Here is a 20,244-nt window from a genome sequence, read left to right on the forward strand (position 1 = left end):
AGCTTAGCCTTATTTCCAAATGCACCAGGCTCAATAACAGTCTGTAATCCTGTCTTCCTTCTATTCACATGAAGAATAATTGCCTTAAATAAAGCAAATATCCTCCAACAGCAGACGGTCTCCTGTTGATGGATATTTGGGATCTGAAAGGATGCAATCATGCTCATATTCACCAGCACTTCGGAAAAAGACACCTTAATAATTGTAGACCATTGTGAGGAGACTATCTTGTGACACAACCACATTAACAGCCATGACAGCTTTAGAGTATAGAGCTTCAGGCTACTGCTGCCGTCCTGACAGGATTTCCCCGCTTGTCGCTTGACACAGGGCTGTAACACATAGAATGTGAAACATTCCTGTTCTTGTGTGTGCTTTTGTGCATGTTTGACAAACAAAGCAGCATTGTTACATCCACAAATAGCTTTAGCCTACAGGCATAACTACATTTATCCATTTGAGGGAGGCCCCCCACTGGCTTCGTTGTCCTTGCAATCACTTTTTGGCAGTGCCCTGTTGCTCTCGGGTTTGTTTTACCCCGTGGTATTAAAATATTGTAAAACATTTGGAGAGCCAACGAGCCTCAGTTCATTGACGTGTTTAAATTGCATTCAGTTATTAACCCAAACATCCACCATTGTCCAGAAGCAGATGATTTTCTGTTGGATAAACCCCAACCAGTAGCCAATCAACAAAAACAACAAAAAATAAATAAATTACATATATTTTTTGTCAATGAACACCATAATAGTCACTATCATTATACACTGACAACAACGATCTTCTGGGAAGTAGTTTTAACTCAGCGAAGAATACTGAGTTTCCTATTTTCGGTTTTAGGAAAGTGTTTAAACTGAAGTCAGATATGAAGCACAGATAAAATAAGCTATTTAAGGAAACAGTTTGCCACAACATGTTCAGACATATCTGCCTTTCATTCTTGCTGTGAGAGAGAGACTTTCAGCTGATAACAAGAAGGCCCATTGGGGTACAGTAAGTTACTCTGTTTTATCCTTCTTTTAATAGGATGCTAGAGTGGGTCGAGTTTCTTATTCTAGTTGTATGGAGTAGATTCCCTTTGTGCTCATGTAGGACAAGTTCTTTTACCATTTACCAACTAAACAGGATTTTTAAAACATAAATTCATATAGGAAAGCTTTTCTTTCTGGTAAGAAGTGACATTTGAGGTATTTGGAATTACATCTTTGAAACTCAGAATGAACAACCCATTTTTCTCAAGGCCTTAGAGACTTTGAGACAAACAAACCTGATTCTGTCTAACAAATATCCTTTCTATTAGTTACAATCTACAGCTGACATCTTTTATTTAATTTTTAACTAGGAAGAATTTTATTTCGACAAGGTGGACTGATATAATTTCTATCTAAAATGGGAACTCGAGACGTGAGCTTTTTAATTGAATGCAACCATGGTTTGCTAATATTAGCTTATGGTTGCCAAGTGTTACAAGATGAAGAAGTGATAACATTCTGCACAATAAGAATGCTTACTTTAAGACATTAAATAAACCCATATTTTTGATTCAGTCATGCGTAGTCCATCACCACTGTTTACAAAAACAAAAAAATATATTTTAAAACTATTTACTGTTTTAGCTCACCTTGATTTTGAAATTCACCTCAATTATTGCAACCTAAGTAAAAATTAATCCTCAATTTGTCCTATTTTAAGACACTGCTTTAAAAAAGGTCCATGACTTTAAATGGAATGCCTGCCAACAGTCTTGTTTGTGCTCTCTTGCTTTCCATATGCATCAAAATCTTAGTCATTATTCTAACTGTAACAATCAACTAATTACATTATTTGACCAGCAATGATGTTAGTAATTTTCTGTCTTAGATAAAACAACTACTGTCCAAAAAACATTTGGAACATGTTGGATTTGGATCTATTTAAAATAAATGTTCTATTATAGTTGCTAAAGACTATTTATATTTGGCTCAAATCTACATCAGTAAAGCCAGTTAATCAGAAATCAGCCTCAAAAATTCTGGCTGCATCGTTAACAATGAGAATGTCTCAAACTGTAATGAGTTTACAGTGCTTAAGAATCAGTGTAAACAAAGAGCAAATTTGTCATGTCCAGGATGTCTGAGGCTAATTCCTGATTTGCATGCTCTGTTATCCATCCTCCCCTTGAGAAGTTAATTTTACAGCACCTTTATTAAATTATATGAAAACACACACTGACTCAGATGATATACACTTAGTGCTATTTCCAAAGTGAGTTGCAGTCTATTTTGAAGCAGCACTATTTTAGTCCAAGTTATGAAAACAAAGCATCATCGTGCGTTGACTGCCACAGCTACACATAACCTACACATCATCTAAGCAACAATGTGTGTCCTGCACCATGACAATACTCAATGTTCAATCTGCAAAAGCCTCCTCAGGTTCTAGTTTAACCACGCACGAGTTGGTGCAAATATTAGCCAAGGCAAACGGGTTTACAGAGACCAAGGAGGGGGAGGGCTGGGATCTCGACCCTGCCAGTCCTTAAGCACCGTTTGTTACCAGGTGGGATATTCTCAGGGGTCTAATTGACTGCATGCAGTTTTAGCAGCAAGCTGATCCATGCTGCTGGACAGCAAGAAGGGAAAACCCCTTTGCTTCCTTCAAGTGCATGTACATTTAGAGGAAGCAAGCTATCAAGTTCTCATATTTACTATTCCTTTAGTTAGACCAACCTGATCCAGTGGGAGGTACTAATATAGCCCTGAATAGTTTCTCTGCTCTGTTGTGTAGTTTGCTATTGACCTCATGTTGCATCAGTGCTGAAGGGACAAGGCAGCAACATTAGCAGCAACATAATCATCAACAAGTACTAAGAAACAAACAGAAATTGTTCTGGCCTTGGCACAGAGAACTAGAAAGAGTAGCAGCACTTTTGTTTGCAATGTTCCTCTTTTTCTCTCTCTCTGTTCTTATTCCTTTCAGTCTCTCTTGTTTGCTCTTGAAAAGCACTCAGTGCAATTCTCCATTCACCAAGACTCTTCAATAGCTCTCCCTCTTGCTCTTCTTAGTGTGTCATTTGCACTGACCCAGATACAAGAATGAATCTGGTCAACGACATGTACACTGAATGAAAAAAATCACTTTAACTAATTGGCTTATAATAAAACTGCAGATGCAAGCTCACTGAGCTACAAGGAAGCTTGACGTGCCTCATGTCTCTAGAACAGCAAAGACGTTCAGAAGTAGCAAAGTTTTTAGCATAACAACACAAACTTTAACCCACCCTTCGCCCTCCTCTCTCTCTCTTTCTTTCTCCCTCTCCTTGGCTTTGCGGGATTTGTGAAGGAGCCCAATCAGGATCACGGCGGCCCGGATGCCGGCTTTCTTGTTGTGGTACCGCCCTCTGCTCTGAGACATGCCGGACGCTTCTGCTGGTTCCAAAAGGGGTTCGGGCGACAGCTGGTCCAAGGTCAGGCCGGCTCCAGGGGTCCGGAGCCGCGGGACCTGCTTGGCTTTGTGGGGTTCCAGGGTGAGCGGTGGATGGATATCACAGTCTACATGGAGACAGCTGTGACAGTCCTTTGCCAAAGCACAAACCTGTTTGAAATCTGGCCTCTGCAGACAGCTGCAGTCCAGAAGTTACTGAAACTGAGGTCCCTTTTCTTTTGGCAGGCTGTCAGGTCTAATTAAATCCCACTTGCTCTTATTTGTCTGATTAAAGAGGGTTAGTTGTAGTCCCAAAGGTCCAATGAGGCACAGTTGGACTCCAGTTCAAGGTGAACTCCTATCTGCATTTTCTGCCTCTGCGGTGAATCTGTTCATCACTGCTCCACAACATATCCCGTTCCCTGATGAGAGGATGAAGAGTTGCAGGCTCGCTGACGCTCTCACTATACAACAGCATCTCTCTCTGTCTGCCTACCTCTACCTTCCCACCTCTCCCTCCTTCTCTTAACATGTTCCGCTTCTTCTCCCTCTTTGTCTGCTGCCTCCCCGCTCCCTCCTTCCCGTCATCCAAGCTCCTCCCTGCTGAATCTCATAGGTTGGAGACGGCGAAGGTTCCTCCTCATGCTCCTCCTCTACTCTCCTCAATGCCTCCTTCTGCTCCTCCCTGTCCTTGCTCTGACTTAGTTAATAATTTTACATCAATCTCTCTGACCTTGTTCTATACACACTTTATTTTGTGTTTTTCAAAAGCATGCATGTCCACACCTATCTGAGACTCTCCACCCATACACAATCTTACAAACATCCCATAATTTAAAATCTGAATCCAAAAAGATTCATCTGCCATGCAGTCGTTACTAAGCACATTGAAAAATTTATAATGAATAATGGTAAGCAATCTATTTTAAATGCTACTGTGCTGCAAAATGAAGAAATTATTCCCTAGTGTTTTTGCTCTTTATTCATCTTTTTTATTTATTTATTTCTCTTTCTTATTATTTTTTTCCTCTTTCTTATTATTTTTTTTCATGTTTGCCAAATTTTCCTTCTTTAAAATATCTATTCCCCACAACCAGCCTGAGATAGTTTCCTTTTCAGTCATTTCACTTCAGTGAACACAGTCATCTTCCGAGAATATATTGATCTTAAGTGTTCTTTCTCCATCTGCGGCCACCTGTTCTTACTCTTCTCCCAACAAACCAACTGACTAATTATGGATGAGGGAGTGAATGGCCGACTGTCTGCATTAATGTTATTTTGCAAATATCGCCTTCACACTTTCCTTTTTCTGGTGTTGTTGTATTTATTGTTTTGGATCTGTGGCTGTTTCGTTAAAGGAACATTTGGGCACTCAGAGATGTACAAAAACGTTGTTGTTTTCAACAACAAGACTGTATATTTTATTGGAATGATGCATGAAAGGCAAACTCATAGTGGCGTATAATTCTGAAGTATAATAAAAATGATGAAGTGGAAGGAATATGAGACATGCTTTTTCTTTTTTTTAAAGAAATTTTCAGAATGTGTGGGATGAATTTGTATTCCTCTTTGCTCAATTGACTTCAAAAGTCACCTAATCTGTAATTTAATGCATTGTTTATTTTTTCTTCTATTTTGTAATTGCGTTAATATTTTATTTATTTATTTAGTCTTACCCAAAGAAATTTCAATACAATACTCTGTAGTGTAGTCCCTTACGTTCAAGGGATTCTGGTTCGGTCTTATGTTTTGGAGGGAGGCTAACATAATAAAAGGAAGGAGAGCTGGATTGCTTGCTGGCTCCAGGTTAAATAATAATTAAACATTTCCTCCGGCTTGAGTATGACTGCACAAAAGAGTGTATGTACAGAAAAAAGACTGGCAGTCAGTAGTGGCTGGAATGTGTCAGATTTGAAATATTCTTACAAGCTTTAAACAGAGCGTCAGATGATTCAGTTTTTAGTGTAAAACAAACTGAGCAAGAATTTGGATCAAAGCTCAACAGCCAGCTCATAAAGATTACATTAAAGATGCTCATCAGGGTCCAAACACGTCACGACTGAATAAAGAATGTAAATAGCCTTTAAATGGTTTAAAATGAATTTCTAAATAAGCATGTTTAATGTATTCAAAATTACCACCAGTTGTAAAGGCTGTCATGGTATCACGATAATTTAATTCTATGAGTGTTACCCATATGTGTTAAACTATTACAGTAGGGCAGCATATAAATGCTGATAAGATTATCATAAATTAAATATGTTAACCTATTTTTTAAAACACTCAACTAGAAATGTTATCAGTTGGTCTTAAAATGTAGATATGTGTTGGGTGTTACGCAGATATCACACTCAAAATCAAATAAATCCATCCCTCATTCAACAGCTTTGCCATTAGAGTTTTCTGAATTGATTTTCTCAAATCTCTAATGAGTTTATGTTGAAAAGGTTTTCTCTGCATCCCTGGACTAAAAATGTTCAACTAAATAAAAACAGTTTCAAAAGGTAGAAGTGAGCGTGTGTTTTTATCAGAGGTCACTTTGAAGAATTGATAACACCTTTTAGACACTCAAGGACACAGACATAAAACTATATAAACAAAATGACAGGCTGGCACAGCAGAATTACTCTGTGATTCATACTTCACATCTGGTACAGCTTGTCTGGGTGAAAGTGCATGGCCGTGATAATAAAAAGGTGAATGTTGTTGGTGAGCTGAAAATGGAGTGTCACACACTCTTTGTGCAAAGGATGAAAAATGGATCCATCAGCATGAGAAACAAAGAGCAGATGAGTAGACGAGAAGCTTCATTAGTTTCTAAAAGCAGCTGGGGAGTAGATTAAGTTGAGAAAATGGCAGCAATAACAGCAAATATAAAATGAAGGCCCTTCCTTTGCTTTTTCTTTTTTTTTCCCCTGTGTATTACAAGCTCCATGGTAACCAGGAAGCTGCCAGAGGATATCAGAATGACTTCTATGGATCCATCCTTTTCACATACAGGGGAGAAAAGCCAAGATACAAAGATTAAAATCATCATTTCTGAAATGTGCTTTAAAGATCAGATAGGTGGGATTTCCAACACACCACCGTCTCTTAAAGTGACCTGAGAATTTCCCCAAACCCAGAGTGATGCAAAACAAACATGTTCACAGCTCAACTGGACTGTCGATAGTCCTAAGGGGACAAAGCATGTAAACATGTATGTACATGTGCTAATAAAAACACTCAGCAAGTCCACCAGGGTACAATTATGCGTCATTAAGGGGATACATGTATAACACTTGTATGTAACTACTTTGAAAACATACATATGGTCTGTTCAACCTTACTGCATGAACTGTTCATAAACACTGAATAGAGTTAACACTTCAGTGTTAGAGGGCAGATGCTGAAACACAACCTAGTATATCTGCTTCGTCTAGCAGAGTCCACATAGTTTCTTGTATATTAAGCTGTGAAAGTATTTTTTCTATGAAATACATAATGATGGATTTTTTAAAATCAATATTATTCAGCTATGTTTTTTTTTACTTTTATTCAGCTAAAGAGAGTTTTAGCTCTCTTTAGCTGAAGAGAGCTCCTGACTACTCCTAGAGTAGTCAGGAGGAGTCAGCAGCTTACCTGCTGGCAGCAGAAGGCACTTTTGACATTTTAAAGTGGTTCATCAATTATTATCACCCAAAACTGTTCATTTCTCCAAATTTTGCAATTATGAACAGTTTGTGTCCGTGAACATTTTCTTTATTCAGTGTTTTCAAAGGAGACTTACCAAAAATATAACTAGTATTTAAAAAATAAAATGCGTTTGGATTTAGCATCTCTGTGCTTGGCTTCACCACTACTCTGTCTGCCTTAGGGTTGTCAAAACAATCCATACATAGATCTACTCCACACTAAGAAATGTTTTAAAATATTAATTTGTGTAAAAATTGATGATTTAAAAATGATCCAACTGTCTCCTGCAGGTGGCAGAAGAACTAGTACAACAGCGCTGCAGACACACACACACACTCAGCCCATCCCCTCACTAGTAGCTTTTGCCTGAATAATGAAAATAGTGAGGTGGTTCAGATAGCTGTTGATGGACACATTTGTAAAGACTAGATCCCTGTTTCCAGTGCTGGAGAGCCTGGTTTCAAACAACTTGCTTAAAACTGAATCCAAGGTTTGCACTTCACCATGGATACTAACATTTTTAGTCAGCGCAATGTGGCTAACTGTTACCCAATGAAGTCAATCTTGTTTCTCATCTGCTACTCTTTAGTTTTGTTCTATTTAAGATAAAAACAATATTAATTTTACTGATTATGTTGTTTTTAAAAAGAAATAAAAGCTTTTACTTTTCTGCAATATCAAGATAGACATTTTGTATTTTCCTGCTATCAGAACCAATGCAAGTATGAATCGAAGTAATTTTACTGTGCTAGCCCGTCATTTTGTTTATATAGTTTTATGTCTGTGTCATCTTAATGGAGAGTAAAAAGGAATCAACACTACACCAGATTCCTGACATATTAAAAAAGAAAGACCGATCTAAAAGTGTCAATGGACCAAATCATCCTCAATTCGACCTGCGTGTGTTCATACCTTTATTTAGTGTGTTTCAAGTGTGATCAGATAACTCTGGACTGATGTTAGTGTCAGGTCCAAATGGGACTTGACTATTACAAAAGATCAAAAAGCATATAAACTTGTCACATGTTCAACAGAATGCAGACCAACACAGCCTTCAGCGTTAATAAGGCTATAATGCAAAAATGAGTTTAGCAAGACAGCAAAGTCACCTTGCAGCAAGAACTGCTCGCTCTAGCTATTAGCCTCAGACCGGTCAGGACAAATCTATCAACTACTAATTTCTTTTTCCAGACTGCAGATAAAAAACGACTTCCAATGGAATCTCTAGCCCTTAAATGTTTCTGAAATTTACTTCCACAGATGTTATGAGCCATCTAATATTTTTTATGGACTACAAAATAAAACTTTTGTTGGTGTTCTCTAATTTCTTTCCACTTTTTCCCTTCAAGCAAAGTTTTTAAGCTTTCAAAAATGTATATACATGAAAAAACTATAAGGTGCTTTACTCTTATGTATGTTTATTATTAACTTTCAATTTATGGATACAGATTGTCACAGTTATGCTGTTCTCCTGATGTACTCAGATTTCCAAGCTGGGAATCAAGAGATTTCTCATCCTCCTCAAACTCAAAATCCAACAAGACAACCAGATGTATAAAATGCGCCAACATTTACTGTAATCAACTATTTATTAGCACTTCTAGTTCTAATCACACAATGCCACAGATATGAGATGGACTCATGATACACAGCAATGAAGGTAAAAGAAAAGTAAGAGCTCAGCTATTCTTGTATGAAACTGACCCGAACATCTCACTTATCATTGACTTATCATTGGTAGTTGTAATAATAAAAATAACAATAATATAAAAATTTTGTGTAAAGCAAATTAGTAAGTGCTGTGACCTGAAAACGTTGGATCGATGTTGTCTTTAGGTCATGATAGCTTGGAATGTAAATACAGTACATGTCAATAAGTCTGATGCATTTAGAGACAAGGTCATTTAAGACTTTGAAAATGAGTTGCAAGATTTACAATCAATACAGACTAACTGGAAGGAAGTGCAGGAAATTCTGTAGAGAAGGACTCCAGAGTAAATTATATATATATATATATATATATATATATATATACATATATATATATTGCAATGTTTGTTGCAGAGGTCATGTTTAGATTGTTAAGCAAGAACAAATATGACCTGACAGAAAAAGAGAGCAAATCGTTCAGCCCTGATGAAAATGATGAAGGTGTTTGCATCACCATTCAATTTGTGCTATTTCGTTGTTGAATAAGATGTTCAGACAAATTTAGTTGTCTTTGTTTACATAAAGACAACTAAATAAATGAGCTAATGACATGTGCAGCACAATGATGGAGGATCAGTGCTTCTGTCTTCATGTTGGTTCTCACATGCTTGTTTTGCCCTTCAGGTCTTTGTGACAGCATTAGATTTATACATAATGCTCTTGTCTCTCTTTTTCACTATATGAGGGCTCACCCATTTTCACTCCTGTTGGTGTAATTTTCCATTTCCTTCTCTCTATTTCCTGTTCCTCTTATCAACAGCATCACATTGCTAAAAAAAACATATGACCAATACAATCATTGGCAAAATCTAACAACTATTCTGTAGGGAATAAAAAGCCCAGAGGTCATGTCTCTCCATTTGAAATGTGGGTATAATCATGACTAATAAATATGTTTAAATGCAGACTGTGCCGTCATCAGGCTCTGACGGTAAGTAATCAAAATGTGATCATCATAGCTGAATGTGTTATCACAAATAATGTTTTATTTAGCTCATCAGTAATCTGTAGCTGATTGCCTGGATCACTTTATTCAGTCTCTCATGCACACTCTCTGCCTTTTAGTGTTATTTTGTATCTGGCTCACTCTATATCACTGTGCTCTGTGCTCTCTCCTGCTTCATATAACAGCAGCTAATCCAAGCAGTGATTCAGTACCTGAATCAGAATATACTTCCCCAAAAAGGAGGACAACCAGTGCTAAAACAAACTCGTGGTAAAAGTTTCTTAAAATGTTTTATGAGGTCGCTGAGATAGAACATTGGCTCATAAAAAAGTTGAGTGACGTATTTTACCCTAAAGTTCCCATTCATGTTCCACTCAAACAAGATGTACTTCTTGGGCGTGTGTGTGCAGTGAGGTTAACGGTATCCTCTTGTAGCTCCCCATTCAGCTAAAATTAGCAGTGCAAGTGTTCAGAGAGATCTCATTATAAATTGTACATCGCTGAAATGAAACAGAAGAAGTAGGTTCAACAAACCCACGTTAAATAATTACTGTGAGGATGTTTAAATTATCAGTTGCTGTAACTGTGTTTTCTTGCATGCCGTTTAAACTCGTGTAATGAAAAGCAATTTGATCTTAACATGAGGACATGAAGAGGATGCACTGCAACATCAAGTCTTGACCTAAATGGAGTCACAAATATAAGTCAGTATAACTTCTGCTGCACTCTGTTTCTGAATGATGCATGTATGTTGTGATCAAGGGTGTGAAATTCACAATGTTCTAAGTCAAGATGAGATATGTTACCTTAGTGTAACGTCATCATGTCATTTTTTTCATATTCAAGGATTTTTTTCATATTGAAATTTCAATGTCCTATTAGTGCCCCCCAGTTGGTCAGATAGCTGCTGTACCGGCTTTCTAGCACAGTTGACATACTACACTGCAATAAATATATTTTTAAGTAAAAATATGTAGCTAAAGTTTGACAACTATTATCAACGTTTGTCTTTACAATAAAAGGCCTAAAAATTTTAATGAAGTTATGTTTTTTTATTCATATCTTGAAATAGCAAATGCACATTGAATTATGGAATTGTGTTCATGAATAAAAACAATTTATCAGAATCAGCTGTATCAAATATAATTATTGTGCCACAAAACAATTAAATAATCACATCAAAAAGTTTTAAACGTTGTCCTTAGGTTTTTTTTTCATTCCTATATATAATAGTGTGTGAGAGATTGTGTCATTAACTTAAAATACTTTGCAGAACGGCACATTATGAAGTTCTGTCCATTTACTTGTATTAGCTTGCTGGTAGATAAGCCAATTTCAATATGGCGGACGCTATAACGTATCTCAACAACAGGTCAGCCCGCTCAAACGATAACTTCCGGTTCAAAAGCACTGTCGTCCAATCAGCGATATCTCAGATCTCCAACTGGGACACACTCTTTCCGTTTTGTTAATGTTGTGTTTTTGAATTTGTAATTGTGCTTCGTTAATGTTGTTGTGTTTTTGAATTTGTAATTGTGCTTCGTTAATGTTGTGTTTTTGAATTTGTAATTGTGCTTCGTTAATGTTGTGTTTTTGAATTTGTAATTCTGCTATGTTAATATTGAAGTGGTTTGCACCTCAAGGCCACCGTAAAATAAAGCAAAAATGCTTATCATACACCATATTTGCTGTCAAGCTTCTGCCCACTCACATCTCTCAGTGACACATTGAGTACAGTGGGTTGTTGCCTTGATGAGAATGATTGTTTTAACACTGCTGGGTGTATGTAAAGTGTCTCTCTGATCCTGAGGAGATGGTGTGACAGGAAGCAGAAAATAACCTGGTAAGTAAACATGATTCAAGAGAAACAATGCAATGATCCTTATTTGTTTTACCGCATTAATCTATTGTTTTTATGCTGAAATTGTATTGGAAATGTGCTAAGCTAGATTGCTATTGACGACAAAAAGTGTTGCTGACTTTGTAATAAGTCAGTCTCAAATCTTGTACTTTCTTTTTTTCAAATGTAGAGAATACATTGTATTCCATGAAGACAGTTCAAAAATATTTAATTTACTAAAAATAACATTATACTATACTATTGTCAGTGTTTTGTCTGAAAGGTTCAAAGTAACTTTGAACCAATGGCTATTTTTTACTTTTACAGTAAATTGAGAAGACCTTTCCCATACATTATTAAATCAGTGTTCTATTTAGAACGGAATTAAAGCTACAAACTGAGAAACATTTGTGAAAACATTTGCTGCTTTATGCAAAAGAATTTAGGACACATCTCTAGCCATTAAAACTGAGACATTATACTGAGTATTTCTACACACTACCTTTTTTGCTACAGCATAGAGTCTGCTGCAGGCAGGTGGTAAAGATGCCAATGTGCGACCCACCTTGCCTGTGAGCTAGGTGGGTTGGAAATTAGTGGAGTAGATATGAGCATAGGCATGAACCTGCAGCTTAATTAATTCTGTCACCTCTTACTTTTCTTTGCAACCATTATACAAAATAATGTTCGAACAAACACATTTTTTGGATCTCACTCATTCTTACTTTTTTGAAGTGTTATCTTTAGTGAAGTAATCCTATTTAATGGCACAGAGGGCCAGAGTGTATTTCAGCAGTCATCAGAATAGGGCCTGCTAGATGCTGGTTAGGTCACCAGTTTTACAAGTTACACACCAAGATGCAGTCAGTCATAAACCCTGATTTCCACACATAATAATGATGACGTTTTCAGAATTTGAAAGAATTCTGAAAGAATTTAAAGAATTTGAAGTTCTTTAAGTACTGCAGAACTTCAAATATACAGATATATCCAGGAAATACATGCAGGCACAACGCAGAACAACCTTAACTGGGATTCACATCAGGAACTTTAAATTGTAAAGTGTCAGTTTAAAATCTTCCAGGAATTTCTGGAAATATATCAAATAAAAATACTACTTACATAGTTTAATATTTGCATTCTTTAAAATTGTGGTCTTTGAATTTCTTGGACTCAGAGAAACTTTTGAGTTTTGTCTCTTAAAATGGCTTTGGATTTTCCACACTGCTTAGTTAAACCGTATTTTTCTTACGCACACTACATATAAGACAAAACGAGACATAAAGACTTATGTGTCGCGATTAAGTCTTTTTCTGGCCAGCACTCTCCTCTCTCCACATTCCACTTAAGCTTTTCCTTTCGTCTTGTTTCGCCTCTAATAAAATTAGAGTCGCTCTGGGTGGCGGTCCTGCTTGTCTGCCAGCTGTAGCCACTCATGCAAACTACCAATTTCCTCAGCAGGCAACATAAAATGAATCAACAGAGTGATAAAAATTTTCCCAGACCTGCTTGACAGTTTTTTTTAAAATGCTGCAACTTCATGAATCACAGTGGTCCCATATCAGCATCAGAACAGTATAAACAAACTGTAGAAAGTAATGGATTATTACTTTAAGTTTACAACAGGATGGTGCCTGTTGTTCCCAGACAAGAGAACAGAATGAGTTATTACTCCCCACACCATGTCCAGGAAGAGCGATTGCTCCTATACAAGTTATCTGCACATAAAATAGCTTGGCCACACATACACACCTGCCCATACACACACACACACACACACACACCCATATAGACAATCTTGTCACTAAATATTGCATCATATATCATACCAAGTGACATGGGAAGCTCAACAGTGAATAGTACACACAGGTAAAAGTGGCAGCAAACAATTATCAATCCATTCTAAATTGGGAGGGACACAATCAGCAACCTCAAACTCAATGGGGCGGTTACCTGCTATGGGTGACACCAAAAGGATACTTAAACACAGCTACTTGGTGCAATACTTGTCAAATCAGTGTCTTTGCCTGTGGCGTAAAAAAAAATGTAACCCAATTAGAAATGGCCTTAATTATCAAACCTACTTAAGTTGAATCAATAGTGTAAAATTAACATGCATGTGTGACTATAAGTGTTCTCTGGGTGGATGTCCTTCACAACACATTGGGTCACTCAGGTGACTTTATTTTGAGATTCATTTTCTTAAATCACCATTGTTTGCACGAAACAGTTCTTCATTAACGAAACAAAAATAGTCTGAAAGATCTCAATTTTAGCAAGAAGAAACTACTATTTTACCTTCTTCTGGCAAAAATAAGTTTTAGAAAGTGAGTATGTATGTTTTAACATGTGGGTGAAATTTGAATCTGCTATAAAATCTCTGCACAACCATACATTTAAATAAATTGCATAAAATGACACATGACACTTTAAGCTTTTCCTATCCAGGTCAGTAAGGGTTATAATAAAATGTTTCTATTTTTTAATTGCTGAGAGAAAATGTATTTATTTTTTAATTTTCTCCAAATTTACAATTTGCTAAATTTGTTGATGTCAGGGACACAAAATCTATTTTCTGGTATAATAACTAAACATTCCCATACAGTTTATACTACTAATATGTGATATTTTGAACATATGAATGTGATAATTGGCCTTCTAGTCTAACCCATGCAAAACTCTTCACAAGAATAAACATTAATGTCATATTTAAGCACATTGAACTGTCTTGTTGCTGAAAATATAAATAAAATTACCTTACCTTAAATGTCTGTATCTCTAGCTGTGTTTGATTAATGCATACCATGACTGACATTTTTATAACCAATCAAAAATGCTAAATGTTTAAACTCTACAATATATATATATATATATATATATATATATATATATATATATATATATATATATATATATATATATATATATATATATATATATATATATATATATATATTGAACAAAGTTATTTTAGTTGTAGCAAATTTCCAGAATGACGTTTTTTACAGATGCATTTACTTTCTGGCTATACTGTATGCTAAGATCACAGCAGATAAGGATCAGAGACCTAAATTAAAAGAGAAAAGGTTAGAAGCAGCTTGAAGCAGCGGGTGCAATGTGTTGGTTCCTCCAACAGAGTGGAGCTGAAGTAGAGTTAGGATTTTAGTTTAAAAACTGTCTCTGTCAAGAATATGGCGTTTTTAAGAAAAAAAAACAAGCAAAAAAAACAAACAAATCTTTTAAGTTTGATCTGATCAGGTGAAACCAGGGCAAAGGAAGAACTCAAGTGGAAACAGAGCACAGGCTGTGGTGGGCTGATCCTGTGGTTTTATGATATCAATAATTCAGTTTTTAATTTCACGGTTATTTTCAATCTAGTACACAGCAACACAGCTCTATTTTTTAGCAAAGTTTTACAGTTAAAACTTTTAATGCCGACGAACACAAATTGCTTCCGGTAAAAGCTGAAAACTGTTACATTTTACTTGATCCTGCTTGAAGGAAGTGGATTAAAGTTTTTTTCTGAATGAAATGCCCTTTTTCCTTCATTTGATTAGAATAAATAATAAATGCCAAGCATGTGGACAAGCTGGATTAAGTTACACAACAGCCCCCCATCATATCCTCACAATGCTGTTCATGGGCATGAGAGGAGGGGTCTGGTGTCCCTCCCAGCAGTAACCGCAGTAACTGGGAGTGTACGACCCGGACCGATCACTTTGCACATCAAATTTAGATAATTGACTTCTTAAAACCACTCAGGTCTTCTGCCTGTCTGCCCCTCACTGTTTCTCTTTTCCTCTCTGGTTTCCTCATTTCACCAACTGTTTCCGCCGCTTTGTGCTTCTTATCTTCCTTTGTCCTTTTATCTCTTGTCACACGTCTCACTGGACATTGGTAATACTCTGGCACAATTTCAGGGCACATGCAGGATGAACCTGCTAACAACCCCGTGTGAATGACTCACAGCCTGCTCTCTAATATGACATTATTAGGAGCTGCCATCTTTCTGTGGGTGACTTTTTCTACAAATGAAATACGCTTCTTTTCTTCTTAATCCTCACTCCACTGAAATTTACTTTAGCTTTTATTATCCTAAATGCAATGTCACCTGATAAATAACACTGGCAGCATGTATCTCAGTGACTGTGCATGAAGCCCACACACCCAGGGGCCTTGCTGAGTCGACCGAGTAAAAAACCATGTGTTTGCAAAGAGGCAACAGATGGAGAAGGAGGAGAAAGAGTGAGAAGGAGGAGAGGGATAGAATGTGTGATGATCAATAAACACACACACACACACAGGCCTAACCTTTAAGAGCGACGGATAGAATCTGAGATCATTAAAACTCAGCTGTTATCAGAAATCTGTGCCTCATAGGTTTAAGATTAGAACAAATTGGCTCAAAGCTGAATGCACATGGACATTCACTTTGTAAAACCATGGCAAAATAAAGAACTTATTTTTTAGCTCCTTTTTATAGCTGTTACTCTTCAGTTACTGGGGGAACCAAGTTTAGCATGAAGTATGGTGATTACTCACATAGCAAAAGAGAAAGATGGACTGATGGGAGGCTTCAGGTTTAACTGAGCAAGATTGAAATGGGCTGGACTCAGCATTCAACTCTACACACTGTGACAAACAGCAGTTTGCTTTTAATATTGGGGTTCAAAACGCCCCAAAGAACATTCAAGATTCTCAAAAAGCCATTCAAACCTAGAGAGCCCCTGTCTATATAAAATGTTCAAGCAAGCTTAAAAATCCAACCTTGCACTGTTAGTTTTACAAATAATATTGAAACATTGCTCCAAATATAAAACGTGACCAAAGGAAGAAAAGCTAAAACATATTACTATTGCTCCTAATTATTGCTCTTTGGAGAAATCATGATAGGTTAAAACTACAGACCGGAAATTAGCAACAAAACTCTGATCGGCTCTATTTTATCTTAATTTCTAATAAGCACACAGAAAAAGCTGCTGGAACGTTTTCAATAGTTGTTGAGTGCTTCTTGCATAACTTAGCTCTTTGCCCACTTCGGTTTGAACCACAGGGACGCAGGTACTTTGACCACAAAGCCAACAAGAGCAGGCTCCAACTGTGACAGCTGCTAATTTTGCCAAGTAGATGCTGGTGATGACCACTTGATCAAATTATTTTAAAGTTGATGCTTTTAAAAGAAAAAGCAGCAGCAGGACAGCTAACACGATTACGAAAAGGGGCTAATAGATAGTAATAGCTAATCAAAACAGCCTAAAGTTTTAGTTCAAAGCATTTTGACAGATGCTTTAAAGACTATTAAGGATTTAAGTGCAAACTGTTAGTTTGATAACAAGAGGAACAGACTGGTATTTTAAAAACAATGTTTTTTGTGTTGGTTTATCAATAAAGACAAATTATAGCTAATCTAATCTCAAACCTCCACTTCCCAGCAGATTCTACTGGAATCAAAGTAACCCAAAGATGCCTCTTGATATTTAGAGTAATAACTATAAAAGCTCTTATCTTGTGACTATTGGAATGATCACAGCTGTGCTGCTTCGTTGGGACAAAGATTGCAGCGAAGGTAATTAGTCTAAAATTGTTGTGTTGTTACTTTAATTTAGGCTTGGCTGTCCCAAGGGCTGTGACTCATTAATATTTGCTAAACCTAAAGTGGATGACTGTCATTTGTACTATGACAACAATTTATTTCATTTCCACTACTTGAACACGCCTGTGGAGAAAGGACACAGGGAATACTTGTAAAGCTTTTCATCTAACACTGCTGTATACTAGCAGCGCCATTAGATTGACAGTATGTCAAATCCTTTAGTGCAGCATGATTTTGTCAAAACATTTGTACTCACATGCATTTCATTAGTTGGGAATCTCAATAGATTTGAGTGAAAATAGCTGTTAGTATGCTGTGGGACCATAAATCATCAACACAGTCATCTTACAACATGGACATTAACCTCGGCAATCTGCAACCTTGAGCAGATGACAAGGTTCCCATGAATGGACGGATGAGTGGATGGATGGACAGACAGAATTCAAACACCTTCAAAGCAATAACGCAAACAGTTGTTTTCTATGTCACATTATCAGTCTCAAAACATTATGGAAGGTTATAATGTTGTCGGTTTTCAGGTTTGTTTGGGATCACTGCTCAGTTGATGACTTGGTATGATGTAAGTTTCAGCTGTCAGACAGATGCCCTTATATTTGACTCTAGAATACTCATGATTTCAATGACTGCTAGGTGTCTGTATTCTCTTGCTGCTAAAAGCCCAAATCATCACTCCTGGAACAGTCTGTCCTTGGGGTTAATTTTGCTGAGAAGTCCACTTCTTGAAAGATTGTCAGAGGGGCTGACAATGAGGGGCTGTTTTAAGCCCCTCATTCCTAGAGGCCCCAAATTTGGGGGCAATGACATTGGTTTCAATAGACTTCATCCATCCATCCATCCATCCATCCATTTTCTGTACACTCTTGTCCCTAGTGGTATCGGGAGGGGTGCTGGTGCCTATCTCCAGCGAATGTTTCGGGTGAGAGGCAGAGTACACCCTGGACAGGTCGCCAGTCTGTCGCAGGGCAAGTTCCAAGAGACTCTCAGGAACAAATGTTTTCTACAAAACACTTTCTTAAAAATCTTTTAAAAAATGTACATTACAGACCTTCCCAAAGTTAGTGCGCCACCACAATTTCCTATCTAAAGTCTGTTATACTGTGCAATTTTAAATGGCAATTTCTATATTACCTGCTGCAGAAGCTAACCAATGCTTTTCCTTCTAGGTAGTTTATTCTAAGCTTTAATACTAACTGCATTATGTCGTTGTTTGTAAATTGCTTTGAATAAAAACCTCTATCAAGAACATAACATACATGATTTTCTCAGAACTGACTTCTGCTCAGAAAAGACTTCTGCTCAGCATGTCACAGCACAAGCAATAAATAAAATCCTTTAACTGAAGCTATAGGTGTGGAAATTGATTTATGTTCAGCTTAGACTGGCTCTCTGCCCCCATAACATTGGTAATAGCTTGATGACAAAATCATTCATATTGTGCTTGACAGCCCAGACACCTATTACAAACTGCTGCTCTGTCACCAGATCGTCCAGAGCTGCCTGCTGGATGATACATCAGCTGGACTAGCGGTGTCTGGTTTCAAGAGAGGCTGTGACACAGATGACCCTGCCACCCTTTGCACATAAGAAACAATCTCTCCAATAAACACTACTCCAAGGGTTGTTTTTGAAAGCTCTCATTAGCACAGATTCAGAAATAACTGACCCCTGCTAGCTTTACAACAAGTACCTGCAAGTCTGCAGAGGTTTTGTAACTCAGGAAACCTGGAGAAAAAGGAGCTTTTACATCTAGTTAAAGCTGGAACCATCAATACTGCTACCCATAAAATTTGATTGACTGATGAGTTTCAATAATGCCATTTTAGCCTCAAAATCTAACCAGTTTTAAGGGGGGAAAACTATTCAAAGAAGTCAGCTTCTCAATATACCCTCATAATGTCCTGAGACAATGTTCTCTTAGTCAAAGCAAAGGCCAACCCTTTTGGCAAGGTTGAATCAGGTTGTAAATCCTGAATTCACTATCTAGAAGCTGTAGAAAGAGAAATGTGGCTCAGGAGGACATGTGAAGGGTAAATGACTACCATAAATTACAGCAAACCTTCTTAGCTATACTCCTTTAATACTCAACACCCTCAGTGTCTTTTGGTGGCTTTCAGACCTAGCAGAAAGCTCTAAATCAGCGTATATGAGCCAAAGAGTCTCATACCCTCAGTGTTCTGCTTTATATTGAACTGTTTTGATTTTTCTACTGGAGCAGCACCAGGATTCTTTGTCTGTATGGTCTCAGCGGTAAAGAAACAGCTCCACTGGACAAATGTTGATGTTTATTCTCTTGTCTATTGTATGCTAGAAGTTGAAAATTTCACACTAAGTGGCTAAATCTCTTTTCAAATGTATTTATATTTGGAGAAAAACACAACCGAGTCCAAGGCCAACTGGACCCTAAATATGCAATCATCTGTTCCTACGTGATAAATTACTGACTGGCAGTAAGACAGTCAATGTAAGCAGTGTTGAATAGCACCAGCCAACATCTTGTAAAAATTTGAGAATGGGTTAATGGAGCAAGTATACTGATGGGAGAATGGAGACGATGTGTCTGTGTATCAATTTATTTTGGAGAGCACTCATTCTTTCAGCCTGACAGGAGCTGGAGCCAATCCCAGCATGCATCTGGGAGAGGTATAAAATAGCGTGCACAGGTCATCAACCTGACACAGGGCACAGAGAGGGTGTCTTTTGCAGATAATTAGAAAGTGTTAGGGCCACTTGGCAGTTCTAAATTACAGCTTGTTTGCCTCGGGTCAGGAGAATGACAACATGTCCTCCGAGTTGATTAAACGCCAAATGGAACTTAGTTCTCCTGCATTAACAATGACTTTGGGATTGAAGACCAAGAAACATGCATTCATCCTTAATAAATCAAAGCCTTTGTATGTCAGTAAAGAATCTACATTTAACCAAGTATAACTCCATGGCCTCTTGACAGACAGACAGATATTGTGACTGCAGCTCTAACATTAACAATAAAATTAAACAATTGCTCTTAAAATTTGAATGATTCATCTGCTGAGGCCGAGGAACATTTCTCCAGTTGTG

General features: G+C 37.3%; 1 protein-coding gene across 6 annotated transcripts in view; it reads right to left on the minus strand.

Annotated features, from left to right (window-relative positions):
* The window catches only part of rap1gap2 (RAP1 GTPase activating protein 2), a 93,801-nt gene that overhangs the window by 39,723 nt on the left and 33,834 nt on the right, over positions 1-20,244 (minus strand). Inside the window, exon 1 of one of the 6 annotated variants that reach the window (XM_023351547.1) lies at positions 3,260-3,935. The exons of the other annotated variants lie outside the window; for them this stretch is intronic. Coding sequence (XP_023207315.1) covers positions 3,260-3,393 — 134 coding nt within the window. The 5' untranslated portion in view covers positions 3,394-3,935. Of the gene's footprint in view, positions 1-3,259; positions 3,936-20,244 lie in introns of those variants that run through there. 6 annotated transcript variants of the gene reach the window in all.

Source organism: Xiphophorus maculatus, chromosome 18 (assembly GCF_002775205.1).
Source record: "Xiphophorus maculatus strain JP 163 A chromosome 18, X_maculatus-5.0-male, whole genome shotgun sequence".
Classification (NCBI taxonomy): Eukaryota; Metazoa; Chordata; class Actinopteri; order Cyprinodontiformes; family Poeciliidae; genus Xiphophorus; species Xiphophorus maculatus.